The 12,819-nt window shown below is 54.7% G+C and overlaps 1 protein-coding gene across 2 annotated transcripts in view; it reads left to right on the forward strand.

Moving 5' to 3' along the window:
- The first annotated feature begins 471 nt into the window (after window positions 1-471).
- The window catches only part of LOC123428819 (histone acetyltransferase GCN5), a 61,713-nt gene continuing 49,365 nt past the window's right edge, over window positions 472-12,819 (forward strand). Inside the window, exons 1-7 of one of the 2 annotated variants that reach the window (XM_045112958.1) lie at window positions 472-1,041; window positions 1,141-1,205; window positions 1,286-1,366; window positions 1,502-1,573; window positions 1,879-2,047; window positions 2,322-2,365; window positions 2,490-2,589. In XM_045112958.1, coding sequence (XP_044968893.1) covers window positions 592-1,041; window positions 1,141-1,205; window positions 1,286-1,366; window positions 1,502-1,573; window positions 1,879-2,047; window positions 2,322-2,365; window positions 2,490-2,589 — 981 coding nt within the window. In that variant the 5' untranslated portion in view covers window positions 472-591. The remainder of the gene's footprint in view (window positions 1,042-1,140; window positions 1,206-1,285; window positions 1,367-1,501; window positions 1,574-1,878; window positions 2,048-2,321; window positions 2,366-2,489; window positions 2,590-12,819) is intronic. The other variant, XM_045112955.1, reaches the window with a different exon arrangement.

Genomic DNA, 12,819 nt, shown 5'->3' on the forward strand with positions numbered 1-12,819 from the left:
TTTGGGTCTCTCATGAGAGGCATGGGAGCACCTCCGGGCGCCATGGGCTCATGGCGGCATGTCTTCTGGTGTGCCAACACCTTCGCATGATCTTGCCAACACCCGTGAAGAGGAGGAGGAAGAATCCGCTTCAGATGATGAATCGGAGGAAGATGAAGATGAAGATGAAGACGAGGACGAGGCTTGATGTGGGCATGAACTTGGTTGGATGATTTTGTGGGCATGAATTTTTTATGTCGTCATGAACTTGTTTGTGTGGTTTAAATTATGCCATGTCTTTGTTTTGATGTTTAAAATTCATTTTATGTTTAAAATGGGTCAAAAATGCAACACATGGCAAGCGCCGGCTGTTCGTACGCGCTGCATTTTAACGCATTTGCTGAAGTTACGCGCAAGCGTTGTATTTTAACGCGTCTGTTGGAGCCAACTTTAACCGCTGTGTTAAAACAGATAAACAAGGTAATGTAAACTATACCGCGCGTAGTTCTGCTGTTGGAGATGCTCCTACGTTCGGCAGAGACACAGAACCTTCAACCTTCTGGATTCCAGATCTCCTCGAAACCCTAACCCCTCGAACGTTCTAGAACCTCCATGGATGGCCTCACGGCGCCCTCACCCTCCCACTCCGGCGCCACCTCGGGCGGCGGCGCCTCCCACCGCAAGCGGAAGCTTCCGCCGCCATCCCTATCTGATGCCACCGCCGACGAGGACGACGACACCACCGCGCCGTCGTCCCCCGCCACCTCCCTATCCTCGCCCTCCCGCCCGTCGTCTCCGTCCTCCTCCCATTCTGACGAGGATGACGACGACTCCCTTACCACCTTCACCGCCGCTCGCCTCGATACCGCACCTGCATCCTCCTCCGCCAGGCCTCCCAAGCCCGACTCTTCATCCGCATCTGCGGTCACAACGGCGGCTCCCAAGCCCGATGCCGCGTCCGCGGCGTCTGGAGACGGGAAGGAGGACTCCAAGGGGCTGTTCACGGACAATATCCAGACCAGTGGCGCCTACAGCGCCCGGGAGGAGGGTCTCAAGCGTGAGGTGGAGATTTAACTTTGAGTTACTTCGTTTGATGATTGATCTTAACCGTGTTAGGATTTATTACAATGAATTTGGTATGGAGGTTAATTTATTCTGCAGGAAGATACAGGGAAGCTGAAATTTCTCTGTTATTCTAACGATGGAGTTGATGAACATATGATTTGGTGCGCATTCTAATTCATTTCATAGCTTTGAACTTATGAATTATGATTGTACTTATTATTGACTGCAATGTCTTCCCCAGGCTGGTAGGTTTGAAGAATATCTTTGCACGGCAGCTCCCTAATATGCCCAAGGAGTATATAGTCCGACTTGTTATGGATAGGTAATGCCCAATCTAATGCGTGTATGGTCGATAATTTGGATAATGCCAGTATGGTTTATTTTTTGAGGGTTGTTTAAATTTCTTGATTCTTGAATAGTACTTACAATGGGTAACTAACTGTACTTTGTTTTGCAGAACTCATAAGTCAATGATGGTTATCAGAAATAATAATGTTGTAGGAGGCATTACTTACCGCCCTTATGCAAGGTAATGTTGTCATTTTCAGAGCTAGCATTTCTTCGGTCTAACCAAATTATCATTTAGTGATTTGTAATGATCTGAGTGTCTCACACAACTGTATTTACTCTTGGAATCTATCTTTCAATGATCTCAATGCATTTACCAGGTTAGATTGCAGGATGGTATGTTTACATTTATTTCTTGTATGTTGGTTTTGCTTATACTATACTGTTTAGCACCATGTGAGTGGTCTCCCTTTTTTCTCCTGCATAAGTTAGTGTAAAAGCCTGCTGCATAAGTTAGTGGCCTAATCTTGCTTTCAAAAACTGTAGCCAGAGGTTCGGAGAAATAGCATTTTGTGCAATTACAGCTGATGAACAAGTTAAAGGCTATGGAACAAGGCTAATGAATCATCTGAAGCAACATGCCCGAGATGCTGATGGTCTCACTCATTTCTTAACTTATGCAGATAACAATGCTGTTGGTTATTTTGTAAAGCAGGTCTGGCCATCTGACCTTGTATAACTTACTCTAAAATTTATGTATCATGTGTTAGTGCTAAAAAACTAAAGTCCCATTTATTATGTGTGAATATATGAAGCAGCATGTATTTTACAAAATCAACATTTTCCATTTTGCATGGTTTCACAAAGGAAAATGAATAGTCTAAAATGAAAAACTAAATTTCCATCCATTATAAAATGAAGTCACACCTCAGCCTCACAAAATGAATATTTTATAAAAAAGGAAATAAATAGTTATTTTCCATTTGCAGGGTTTCACAAAGGAGATCACATTCGACAAAGAAAGATGGCAGGGGTAAGTCTGGTCTACAACATATCTTTGTAAATTATTTTGGCTTATCAAGTTATTATGTTCCCTAAAGAGCATGCTTTTAATCTATGTAATTGTACCTTACATATTAACAATTTGCTGGTTCTAGGTACATCAAGGACTATGATGGAGGAATATTGATGGAGTGCAAAATTGATCAAAAGCTTCCGTATGTTGATCTAGCAACAATGATTCGGCGTCAAAGACAGGTGTAGTGCCAGGCTAATAGCTGCCCTGACCATGAACTGAGAGTATTAGCTACTGCCAATCCTCCAATTGATAACATGTAGATGCGATGTTAAGACACTAGTAAAGTAGGTGCAATGTTCTAGAAGCAGATCTAATAGATCGAGTACTCAGCAAAATACCCATAACAGCCCGCTCGCCTTTGAATATGGAAAACCAGGTAGTCAACAGGTTTTAAGAGGTCAGGTTAACCATTTGTTTACTCCGTATATTCTATTTACCGGCCTTTAGTTAGGTGGTTAATGAATAGTGAGTTGTTCTGTAATGTGGGTCCAGCATTACACCCGCCGTGCCAAGCCAAAGGGAAACAGTGCCGAAGCCTAACTACCCTCTCAGGAACTTACATGTGAAAACTTGGTATGATGAGGTCAAATCCTCAGCTCCTCATCCGCTGCCATGAAGAAGCTCCTGGAGGAGATTGAGACCAACATCAGTGACTTCCAAGGAGCTGGCAGCGGCCCAACGATTGGCCATTGCTCGCTTGGAAATATCTGGTTCGTCCAATGCCCCGGCCAAAACAGAGGCTGAGCACTTCGACGACACAAGCTCCCAGTATGGTGATCGCTTCAAGAAGGCAGGCAACGCCATGCCAAAATTTCATAAACTAGAATTCCTGATCTACGACGGCAAGGAGGATCCGCTACCCTGGTTGACTCGCGTTGAGCAGTTTCTTCAAGGACATGGGACAATAGATGACGAAAAAACTTGGCTCGCCTCGTACCATCAGACTAGCTGGAAACTGAGCGGGGCGGTGAACCTCCTTTGGCATGACTGCACCAAGGCACTCCACAAGCGTTTTCGCCCAAGGATTAAACAGACACACATTTGGGTGGCTTAGAAAAATATGCGGCAACTCGGTCAGTGGATGAATAAGAGGATGAGTTCCTTACCCTTGTTGCTCGTTGCTGTGACCTTACAACGATTCATAAGGATGAACTATTCATTGCCGGCATGCACAATGCCATCCGCACCGACGTCGGCCTCCAGTACCCGACGACCTTAGAGGAGGCCATGGAGCATGTTCGCGCCTATGAACAACGCAACTGCTGGATGAGGACGGTTGGGACGCTGATCCGGTACTCTTAGCCCCATCTGGTATCAAGCACACACCTGCCAAGCTGTTGACTAAGCCGTCGATGCCTATGCATACTTGGGCCACATCATCTCTGAGGCAGGAATTGCAATGGACCCAACCGATGACTGATGGTGTGCGCTCTCTGTGGTTTCCTTGGCCTTGAAGGATACTATGGCAAGTTCATGCGCTATTTTGTCTCCTTCACTCCCCTCCTCACCAAGCTCCTTAAGAGGGCTATAGTTGGGACTTGGGACTGACAGCACCACGAGTGCCTTTGAGGCTCTAAAGGAGGCACTTATTTCTGCGTACACATGCCAGACTTCACCAATCCATTTGTCGTCCGTTGTGATGCCTCTGGATTTGGATTCGAAGCATTGCTCCATGAAGGAGCGGTGGCTTTATACATCCGTAGGTCGAGGTGAGCCATGCCAAGTTGGCGGCTTATGAGCGTAAGCTCATTGGGCTCGTCCATGCTGCGTGGCATTGGATGCCATATCTGTGGGGGTGATCATTTCGGGTACACACAAATCATTTCAGCTTGAAGTACATGCTTAACCAGTGCCTATCAACAATCCTGCAGAACAATTGAGTTAGCAAATTACTAGGGAATGACTTTGTCGTCGAGTTGAGGCTAGGAAAACTTAACACGGTGGCATATGCTCTAATTCGCCGGGAGGAGGACCATGGTGCATTGTTGGCAATCTCAGTCCCCCTCATATACCCTCTGTGACGATCTGTGGGATGAAACAACGGCTGATCCAACCCTGTTCTAGCTGCCCCAGAAGCTCGAGGCTGGTGAGCTGGCTGCCAAGGTGGGATACATTGACAGTCTCATTACATTCAACGATCAGGTCCATGTGTTGGACACTTCCCCTCGTCGCCTTCTCTCGGCAGCCACATACAGTGTCACGAAAGGATACAAAAGACTCCTCATCGTCTCCGTCGTGATTTCCATGTGCCACAGGACCGTGTTGTTGTGGAGGAATTTGTTCGTTCTTGCACCATTTGTCAGCGTAACAAAACTGAGCACTTGCTGCCAGCTGGCCTTGTACAGCCACTTCAGGTGCCATCTCAAGTGTGGGCAGACATTTCCATGGACTTCATCGAGGGCCTCCTGAAAGTCAGTGGTGGATCGCTTCGAAGGCAGCACACTTCTTACCACTTGCGCGCCCATACAGTGCTGCAGTTGTAGCACAGGCCTTCTGCATAGATAGCTACATGGTCTAGCACAGGCCTTCTGCATAGAGATTACCCATCTACATGGTCTACCCGAGTCCATCGTCTCCGATCGGGAACCGGTCTTCACCAACAACTTTTCGTCTGAACTATTTCGCTTGGCCGGCGTACACCTCTACATGAGTTCAGCCTTTCACAGTTGTAAACCGTATTATTGCAATGTATCTTAGTTGCATGACTGGGGACAGGCCACACACTTGGCTACAGCAGGGCTGCCTTTGGGCGGAATGATGATATATCACTTCCTTCGAGACAACACTCCATGATACCGCAATTTAAGGTGGTATATGGCTGAGATCCCTGAAGTGTGGTGGGTTTGGGAAATTTCTGGATAACTCTTTTCCTCTCTAGTCTGTACAATACATATACTGGTTTACATGGGCCACATGGGCCAGACTAACTCACACATATACAGCCCAACACCCCCCCTCAAGATGGGTGATAAATATCTATCATTCCCATCTTGTCACACGCAGAATTACACTCCTTTACACCTAAACCCTTAGTTAAACAATCAGCCACTTGTTCTCGAGAGCTGACATAACTTATCCTGATTATGCCATCATCTAACTTCTCCTTGATGAAGAACCGGTCCATCTCAACATGCTTGGTTCTGTCATGCTGAACTGGATTATTAGCAATGCTAATAGCTGATTTATTATCACACCGTAACCTTAGGGGTTCCATCTTTATTACCTTCAATTCAGAGAGAAGATTCCTTACCCATAACATCTCACTCAAACCTTGTGACATAGCTCTATATTCTGCTTCAGCTGTTGATTTGGACACCACTAGCTGTTTCTTACTTCGCCATGACACCGAGTTTCCCCCAACAAACACACCATCATCATGATCTCCATCACCGTGCCGCCATTGAGGTTGTCGTGCTATCTATGCTATTACTACTAAAGCTACTACCTAGCAATATAGTAACGCATCTGCAAGCACAAACGTTAGTTTAAAGACAACCCTATGGCTCCTGCCGGTTGCCGTAGCATTGACGTGCAAGTCGATATTTAACTATTACAACATGATCATCTTTTTTTTTCTTCTAACCTAACTAACTAACCTAATTGACCTAATAAACTAACTTAATAAACTAATAATACTAACCTAATTAGTCTAATAAACTAACCTAATAAACTAAAAAAACTAACCTAATTATAAACAAACTAAATTAACCGAAATAAAATACATAAAAAATGGAAGAAGGCGGTGGTAATCACCGACGGGCGGCGTGGGCGGCGGTGGACGGGGGCGGCGTGGGGACGTCGAACAACTTCCCCAGTCCGCATCACAATACCCATCTATATTAAGATGTCCATTCTTCTTAAACCATAGTCCCCTTCATGGATTACCCTTCAGATATCAAAGGATTCAATAGACTGCCTCTAAGTGTCCACTCCTAGGGTCATGCATGTATCTGCTCACCACACTCACTGCATATGAGATATCGGGTCGTGTATGCCATAGGTATATGAGTTTTCCAACAAGTCTCTGGTACTTCTCCTTATCCATTGGTGTTATGACCAGTACAACGTACCAACGGAGGAGGCCCAATGGGCAGGGTTAATTACGGGCTTAGCCCAAGTTATCTTACCTATCTTAAAGTCCAAGTTATATTAGAGTCCAAGTTATCTAGGGTTTAGTGGAGGCTGTCTTCCTATATAAACACATGTACCCCTTCGATATTAAGCAGACAATAGACAATATTCTGTTGTCGTCTCCCTCAGGAGACGGGAGCCCCAAACCTAGCCGCCTCTCTCTCTCTCTCTCACGCCGCGCCGGCGCCCAACCGCCGGCGCCGGCGTCCCCAACCTCGCAGCCCGCACTTCCACCCCTACAACCTACGCCCGAGACCTGGTAGAACCCTAGCCTCTACCAATTTGGTATCAGGTAGCTTGGGTTTGATGAGTTTGTCGGACCTTCCCACCACCACCGCCGCCGCCACCACCGCCTTCCCCGCCACCTCGTAGCAGCCGCCGCCGCCGCACCACTCGCCGCCGCCGGCCACCTCAGGTCCGGCCGCCTCCGGTACCGCGGCCCTGGCGGCCGAACCCGCCCCGTCCTCTCCCCGGCGGAGATGTCCTCGGCGATCCGCGACCTCAACCTGGCGGTCTCGAACCTCCGGACTTTCCTCCAGGCCTCGTACGCAACCCCGCCACCACCGCCTCCGCCGGCGGCGCCCTTCGTGCCACGGCCCCCGGCCACTGTTGCGCCCCAGGGTCTGCCGATCACCCAGGCCCGGTGGTCGCCGTCGCCATCCCCGCTACCGACGTGGATCGACACGCCGATCTACACGACGGCGCCGCTCCAACCAACGGTGTTGCAGCCACCCGCCCCCACCTTCGGGGGGTTCGGCGGGTACACTGACCCGTACTCCGGGAGCTCCGTGGTGCCGCAACACTCTCCTTCCGCCGCGCTGGTTCGTCACGAGGGCACCTTCGCGGCCTCGCCACACGTGCAGCAGCCGCCCTGCTTCACCAAGCTGGAGTTCGCCACCTACGACGGCACCGTCGACCCCCTGAACTGGCTCAATCAGTGCGACCCAGTTTTTCAGGGGGCAGCAGACCATGGCGACCGACCGCACGTGGATCGCCTCCTACCACCTCCGTGGCGCCGCCCAGACGTGGTACTACGCCCTCGAGCAGGACGAGGGCGGGATGCCTCCGTGGGAGCGCTTTCGCGACCTGTGTCTCCTTCGGTTCGCCCCCCCATACGTGGGAGCCGCTTGGCCGAGCTCGGTCGCCTTTCCTTCACCACCTCGGTGCAGGACTTCGCCGACCGCTTCCAGACGTTGGCCTGCCATGCGCCTGACGTCACGGCTCGCCAACGCGACGAGCTCTTCGTCGGCGGCCTTCCCGACCACATCCGCATCGACGTCGAGATGCGCAACCCTCAGGACCTGCAGACGTCCATGTATTACGCACGCGCGTACGAGCAGCGCGCCAACGCCCTGCAGCAGGCGTTCCCGGGCCGCGGCACGCGTCCCCCGACCCACCCCGCCCCGGTGGCCGCCACCCCGACACGCCCCGCCCTGCCGGCCGCTATTGCGGCTGCCCCCGCGCCGACACGCACCTTCCGGCGCTTGACGTCGGCCGAGCAGCTCGAGCGGCACCGCAAGGGCCTGTGCTTCAACTGCGACGAGCCATATGCGTCGGGTCATACGTGCGCCCGCCTGTTCTACTTGGAGACCGTCGACGACGCGGAGGTGGTGGCCCTCACCGCGGAGCTCGACGCCACCACACTCTCCGAGGCCGGCGTCACGACCTACGGGCCGGTCGACGCGACTGCCTTCGTCGTCTCCCTTCATGCCATGGCTGGCATCAAGACGGCAAAGACGATGCTGCTTCCGGTGACGATCAACGGGGAGCGTCTCACCGCGCTCGTGGACGCGGGTTCGACGCACAACTTCCTGTCCGGGGACGCCATGCGCCGCCTCGCACTCCAATCGACGGTCTCGGAGAGGTTCAGCGTCACCGTCGCCAACGGGGACCACCTTGCTTGCCAGGGGGTGGCGCGACAGGTTCCCGTCCTCATCGGCGACGAGCCGTTCTCCATCGACTGCATCGGCATCGACCTGGGCTGCTACGACTTCATCCTCGGCATCGACTTCCTGTCCACTCTCGGCCCCATCCTTTGGGATCTCGATGTGCTGTCCCTCATCTTCTGGCGCGAGGGCGGCTGTCGCGTTCAGTGGACAGGCATCGGCGGCTCCGGCGCCGCGACTCCGCAGCTCCAGTTGATGGCGACCGCACTGGACGAGGCGCATCCCCTCCTGGCCGACCTCCTGCAACAGCACAACGACATCTTCGACGAGCCACAGGGCCTCCCTCCCGCGCGGCCCTGTGACCACCACATCCACCTGCTGCCGGACACGGCACCTGTCGCCGTGCCTCCGTACCGGTACCCTCAGCTGCAGAAAGACGAGCTCGAGCGTCAGGTGGCGGTCATGCTCGCGCAGGGCATCATCCGGATTTTGACATCGCCGTTCTCCGCCCCGGTGCTCCTTGTGCGCAAGCCCGACGGCACATGGCGCTTCTGCATCGACTACCGCGCCCTCAACGCCCTGACGTCCAAGGACAAGTTCCCCATCCCCGTCGTGGATGAGCTCTTGGACGAGCTACACGGAGCGTGCTTCTTCACCAAGCTCGACCTTCGCTTGGGCTACCATTAGGTGCGCATGCACCCTGACGACATCGAGAAGACGGCGTTCCGCACTCACCATGGCCACTTCGAGTTCCTGGTGATGCCGTTCGGCCTCTCCAACGCGCCGGCGACCTTCCAGGCCCTGATGAACGACGTGCTCAGCGCATACTTGCGCCGCTTTGTGCTAGTTTTCTTTGATGACATTCTTATCTACAGTGCATCTTGGGTGGAGCACCTACAGCAAGTGGCCATCATCTTCAACGAGCTTCGAGCGCATCGTCTTCACCTCAAGCGCTCGAAGTGCTCGTTCGGCACGACCTCCGTCGCGTACCTGGGGCACGTCATCTCGGCGGACGGGGTAGCGATGGACGCGGACAAGGTCGCCGCCGTCGCCTCATGGCCGACCCCGCGGTCACCGCGGGCGCTCCGTGGCTTCTTGGGCCTCGCCGGCTACTACCGGAAGTACATCCGGGACTTCGGCATCATCGCCGCGCCACTGACGCGTCTCCTCGACGCGACGCCTTCTCCTCGGACGAGGAGGCGATTACGGCATTCGAGGCTCTCCAGCGGGCGCTCACGACGGGACCCGTCCTCCAGATGCCGGACTTTGATATGCCGTTCATGGTGGACTGCGACGCCTCTGGCATCGGCTTCGGCGCAGTCCTCCACCAGGGCGAGGGACCGCTCGCCTTCTTCAGCCGCCCCTTCGCCGCTCGCCATCACAAGCTCGCGGCCTACGAGTGCGAGCTTATTGGGCTGGTTCAGGCGGTGCGCCACTGGCGGCCTTATCTTTGGGGCCGGTCATTCGGTGTGCGCACGGACCACTATAGCCTCAAGTTCTTGCTGGACCAGCGCCTCTCCACAGTTCCGCAGCACTAGTGGATCAGCAAGCTCTTCGGCTTCGACTTCACCGTCGAGTACCGCCCTGGCCGTCTCAACACGGTCGCCGACGCCTTGTCCCGCCGCGACACTGAGGATGTCGCGGACGACGTCGCCATGGTTGGCACTATCTTGTGCATCCGCTCCGGGCCATCTTTCGCCTTCATCGACGACATTCGCCGGGCAATTTCGACGGCCGCGGACGCGCAGGGCCTGCGCTAGCGCCTTGACGCCGGCGAGCTGGACGCGCCCTGGCGCTTGGACGAGGGGCTGCTCCTACATGGCCGCCGCATCTTCGTGCCCGACCATGGCGACCTGCGCCACCAGGTCCTGACCTTGGCGCACTCTGCAGGGCACGCGGGCGTGCAAAAGACTCTCCATCATCTCCGTGCTGATTTTTACATCCCCGGTGATGGCGCGCTGGTCCGCGACTGGGTGCGGTCGTGCGTGACGTGCCAGCGGAACAAGACGGAGACACTACGACCCGCGGGTCTACTGCAGCCGCTGGACGTACCCTCCCAGGTGTGGGCGGATATTTCCATGGACTTCATCGAGGGCCTTCCCAAGGTGGGTGGCAAGTCCGTCATCCTCACGGTGGTTGACCGCTTCTCCAAGTACGCGCACTTCATCGCCCTGGGTCATCCATATACAGCCGCCTCCGTGGCGCGGACCTTCTTCGACGGCATCGTCCGCCTCCACGGTTTTCCGTCCATCGTCAGCGATCGTGATCCCGTGTTCACGGGACATGTCTGGCGGGATCTCTTTCGACTGGCGGGCGTGAAGCTCCGCATGAGCACGGCGTTCCACCCTCAGACAGACGGCCAATCCGAGGTGGTTAACAAGGTGATCGCCATGTACCTGCGCTGTGTTACTGGTGATCGTCCACGAGCTTGGGTGGACTGGTTGGCGTGGGCAGAGTACTGCTACAACACCTCCTATCACTCCGCCCTGCACACCACGCCTTTCGAGGGGGTCTACGGGCGCCCACCTCCGGCGATGCTCCCTTACGAGCCTGGGACGGCTCGGTCCGAGACGGCGGGCGACTTACTCTGCACCCGCGACGACATTCTGGCTGAGGCGGCCAGCGTCTTCTCCAAGCACAACAGCTGGCTCGGAAGTACTACGATGCTCATCATCGCGAGGCGGAGTTCGCGGTGGGCGATTGGGTGTGGCTGCGCCTCCTGCACAGGACCACGCAGTCTCTGGACCCGCGCTCCAAGCGCAAATTGGGACCTCGCTACGCCGGCCCCTTTCGTGTGCTGGAGCGTGTCAGCACACTCGCATACCGCTTGGAGCTGCCAGCTGGTTCTCGCCTCCACGACGTCTTCCATGTCGGCTTACTGAAGGCCTACCGCGGGGACCCTCCTGCAGCGACGCCGGCCCTTCCTCCTACTTCGGATGGCCGCCTCCTTCCAGCTTCCGCGCAGGTGGCGAAGGTGCTCGCAGGTGGCGAAGGTGCTGCAGGCGCAACAGCGTCGCGGCGTCTGGCATGTCTTGGTACAGTGGACTGGCCTGCCAGAGGAGGAAGCGACATGGGAGAAGTCTACTTCACTTCCCATAACCCCATCGACCCCGGCGTTTGCTACGCCGACGGCACCACAACAGGCGACATCACGTACTCCAGCACCGGCTGTCACCCCTCCGGGCTCGTCTTCATTAGCACCAGCTCATGCTGAGCACAACCCGGTGGAGTTCGCTTCCCGCTCACTCACGACGAGGAGCGCATCGACGCGTATCATGGCGGCGAACCGCTGTGGTATCGTATGATGGAAAATCTACTCGGCGACCAGCCGGTGCCTGGACTGGTGCCACGCGACCTGGAGGCGCAGCTACAACTCGCGTGTGAGGACGGCGAACCTCAGTCCTTTGCAGAGGCCGAAAGAGACGTGGCATGGCGCGCCGCGATGCAGTTGGAGATGGATGTGATCGAGTAGAACCACACCTGGGAGCTCACTGACCTCCCTCGTGGTCACCACGCGATCACCCTTAAGTGGGTGTTCAAGCTGAAGGGGGATGAAGCCGGTGCCATCGTCAAGCACAAGGCTCGCTTGGTGGCCCAAGGCTTCTTGCAGCAGGAAGGAGTCGACTTCGACGACACTTTCGCTCCCGTGGCAGGGATGGAGTCCGTGTGACTTCTCCTTGCGCTAGCTGCCCAGGAGGGCTGGCGTGTCCATCACATGGATGTCAAGTCGGCGTTCCTCAACGGTGCCTTGAAGGAGGAAGTCTACGTGCATCAGCTGTCGGGATTTGCGATCCCCGGCCAGGAGGTACTCCGCTTGCGTAAGGCTCTCTATGGCTTATGGCAGGCACCTAGGGCGTGGAACGCCAAGCTGGACTCCACGCTAAAGAAGATGGGCTTCGAGCAAAGGCCGCATGTGGCGGCCGTCTACCGACGGGGCAGTGGAGGAAATGCCCTGCTGGTGGGCGTCTATGTTGACGACTCGGTGATCACTTGCATCAAGGATGCAGAAGTGGCGGCGTTCAAGGAAGAAATGAAGGCCACCTTCCAGATGAGTGATCTGGGGCTCCTCTCCTTCTATCTAGGGATCGAGGTGCACCAGGATCATTCGACAGTCCGCCTACGCCAAGCACATCGTTGCGCTAGCTGGGCTCACCGACTGCCACCCAGCTCTCACTCCGATGGAGGAGAGGCTGAAACTGAGCCGCGACAGCACGACGGAGGAAGTAGACGCTACGCAGTACCGGTGCCTTGTGGGGAGCCTTCGCTATCTCGCCCACACACGACTGGACTTGGCATTCTCCGTCGGCTACGATAGTCGGTTCATGGAGCGACCGATGACGGGGCACCAGCAGGTAGTGAAGAGGATCATCCGCTACATGACGGGGACCCTCC

The sequence above is a fragment of the Hordeum vulgare genome, chromosome 1H, assembly GCF_904849725.1.
Source record: "Hordeum vulgare subsp. vulgare chromosome 1H, MorexV3_pseudomolecules_assembly, whole genome shotgun sequence".
Taxonomy (NCBI): Eukaryota; Viridiplantae; Streptophyta; class Magnoliopsida; order Poales; family Poaceae; genus Hordeum; species Hordeum vulgare.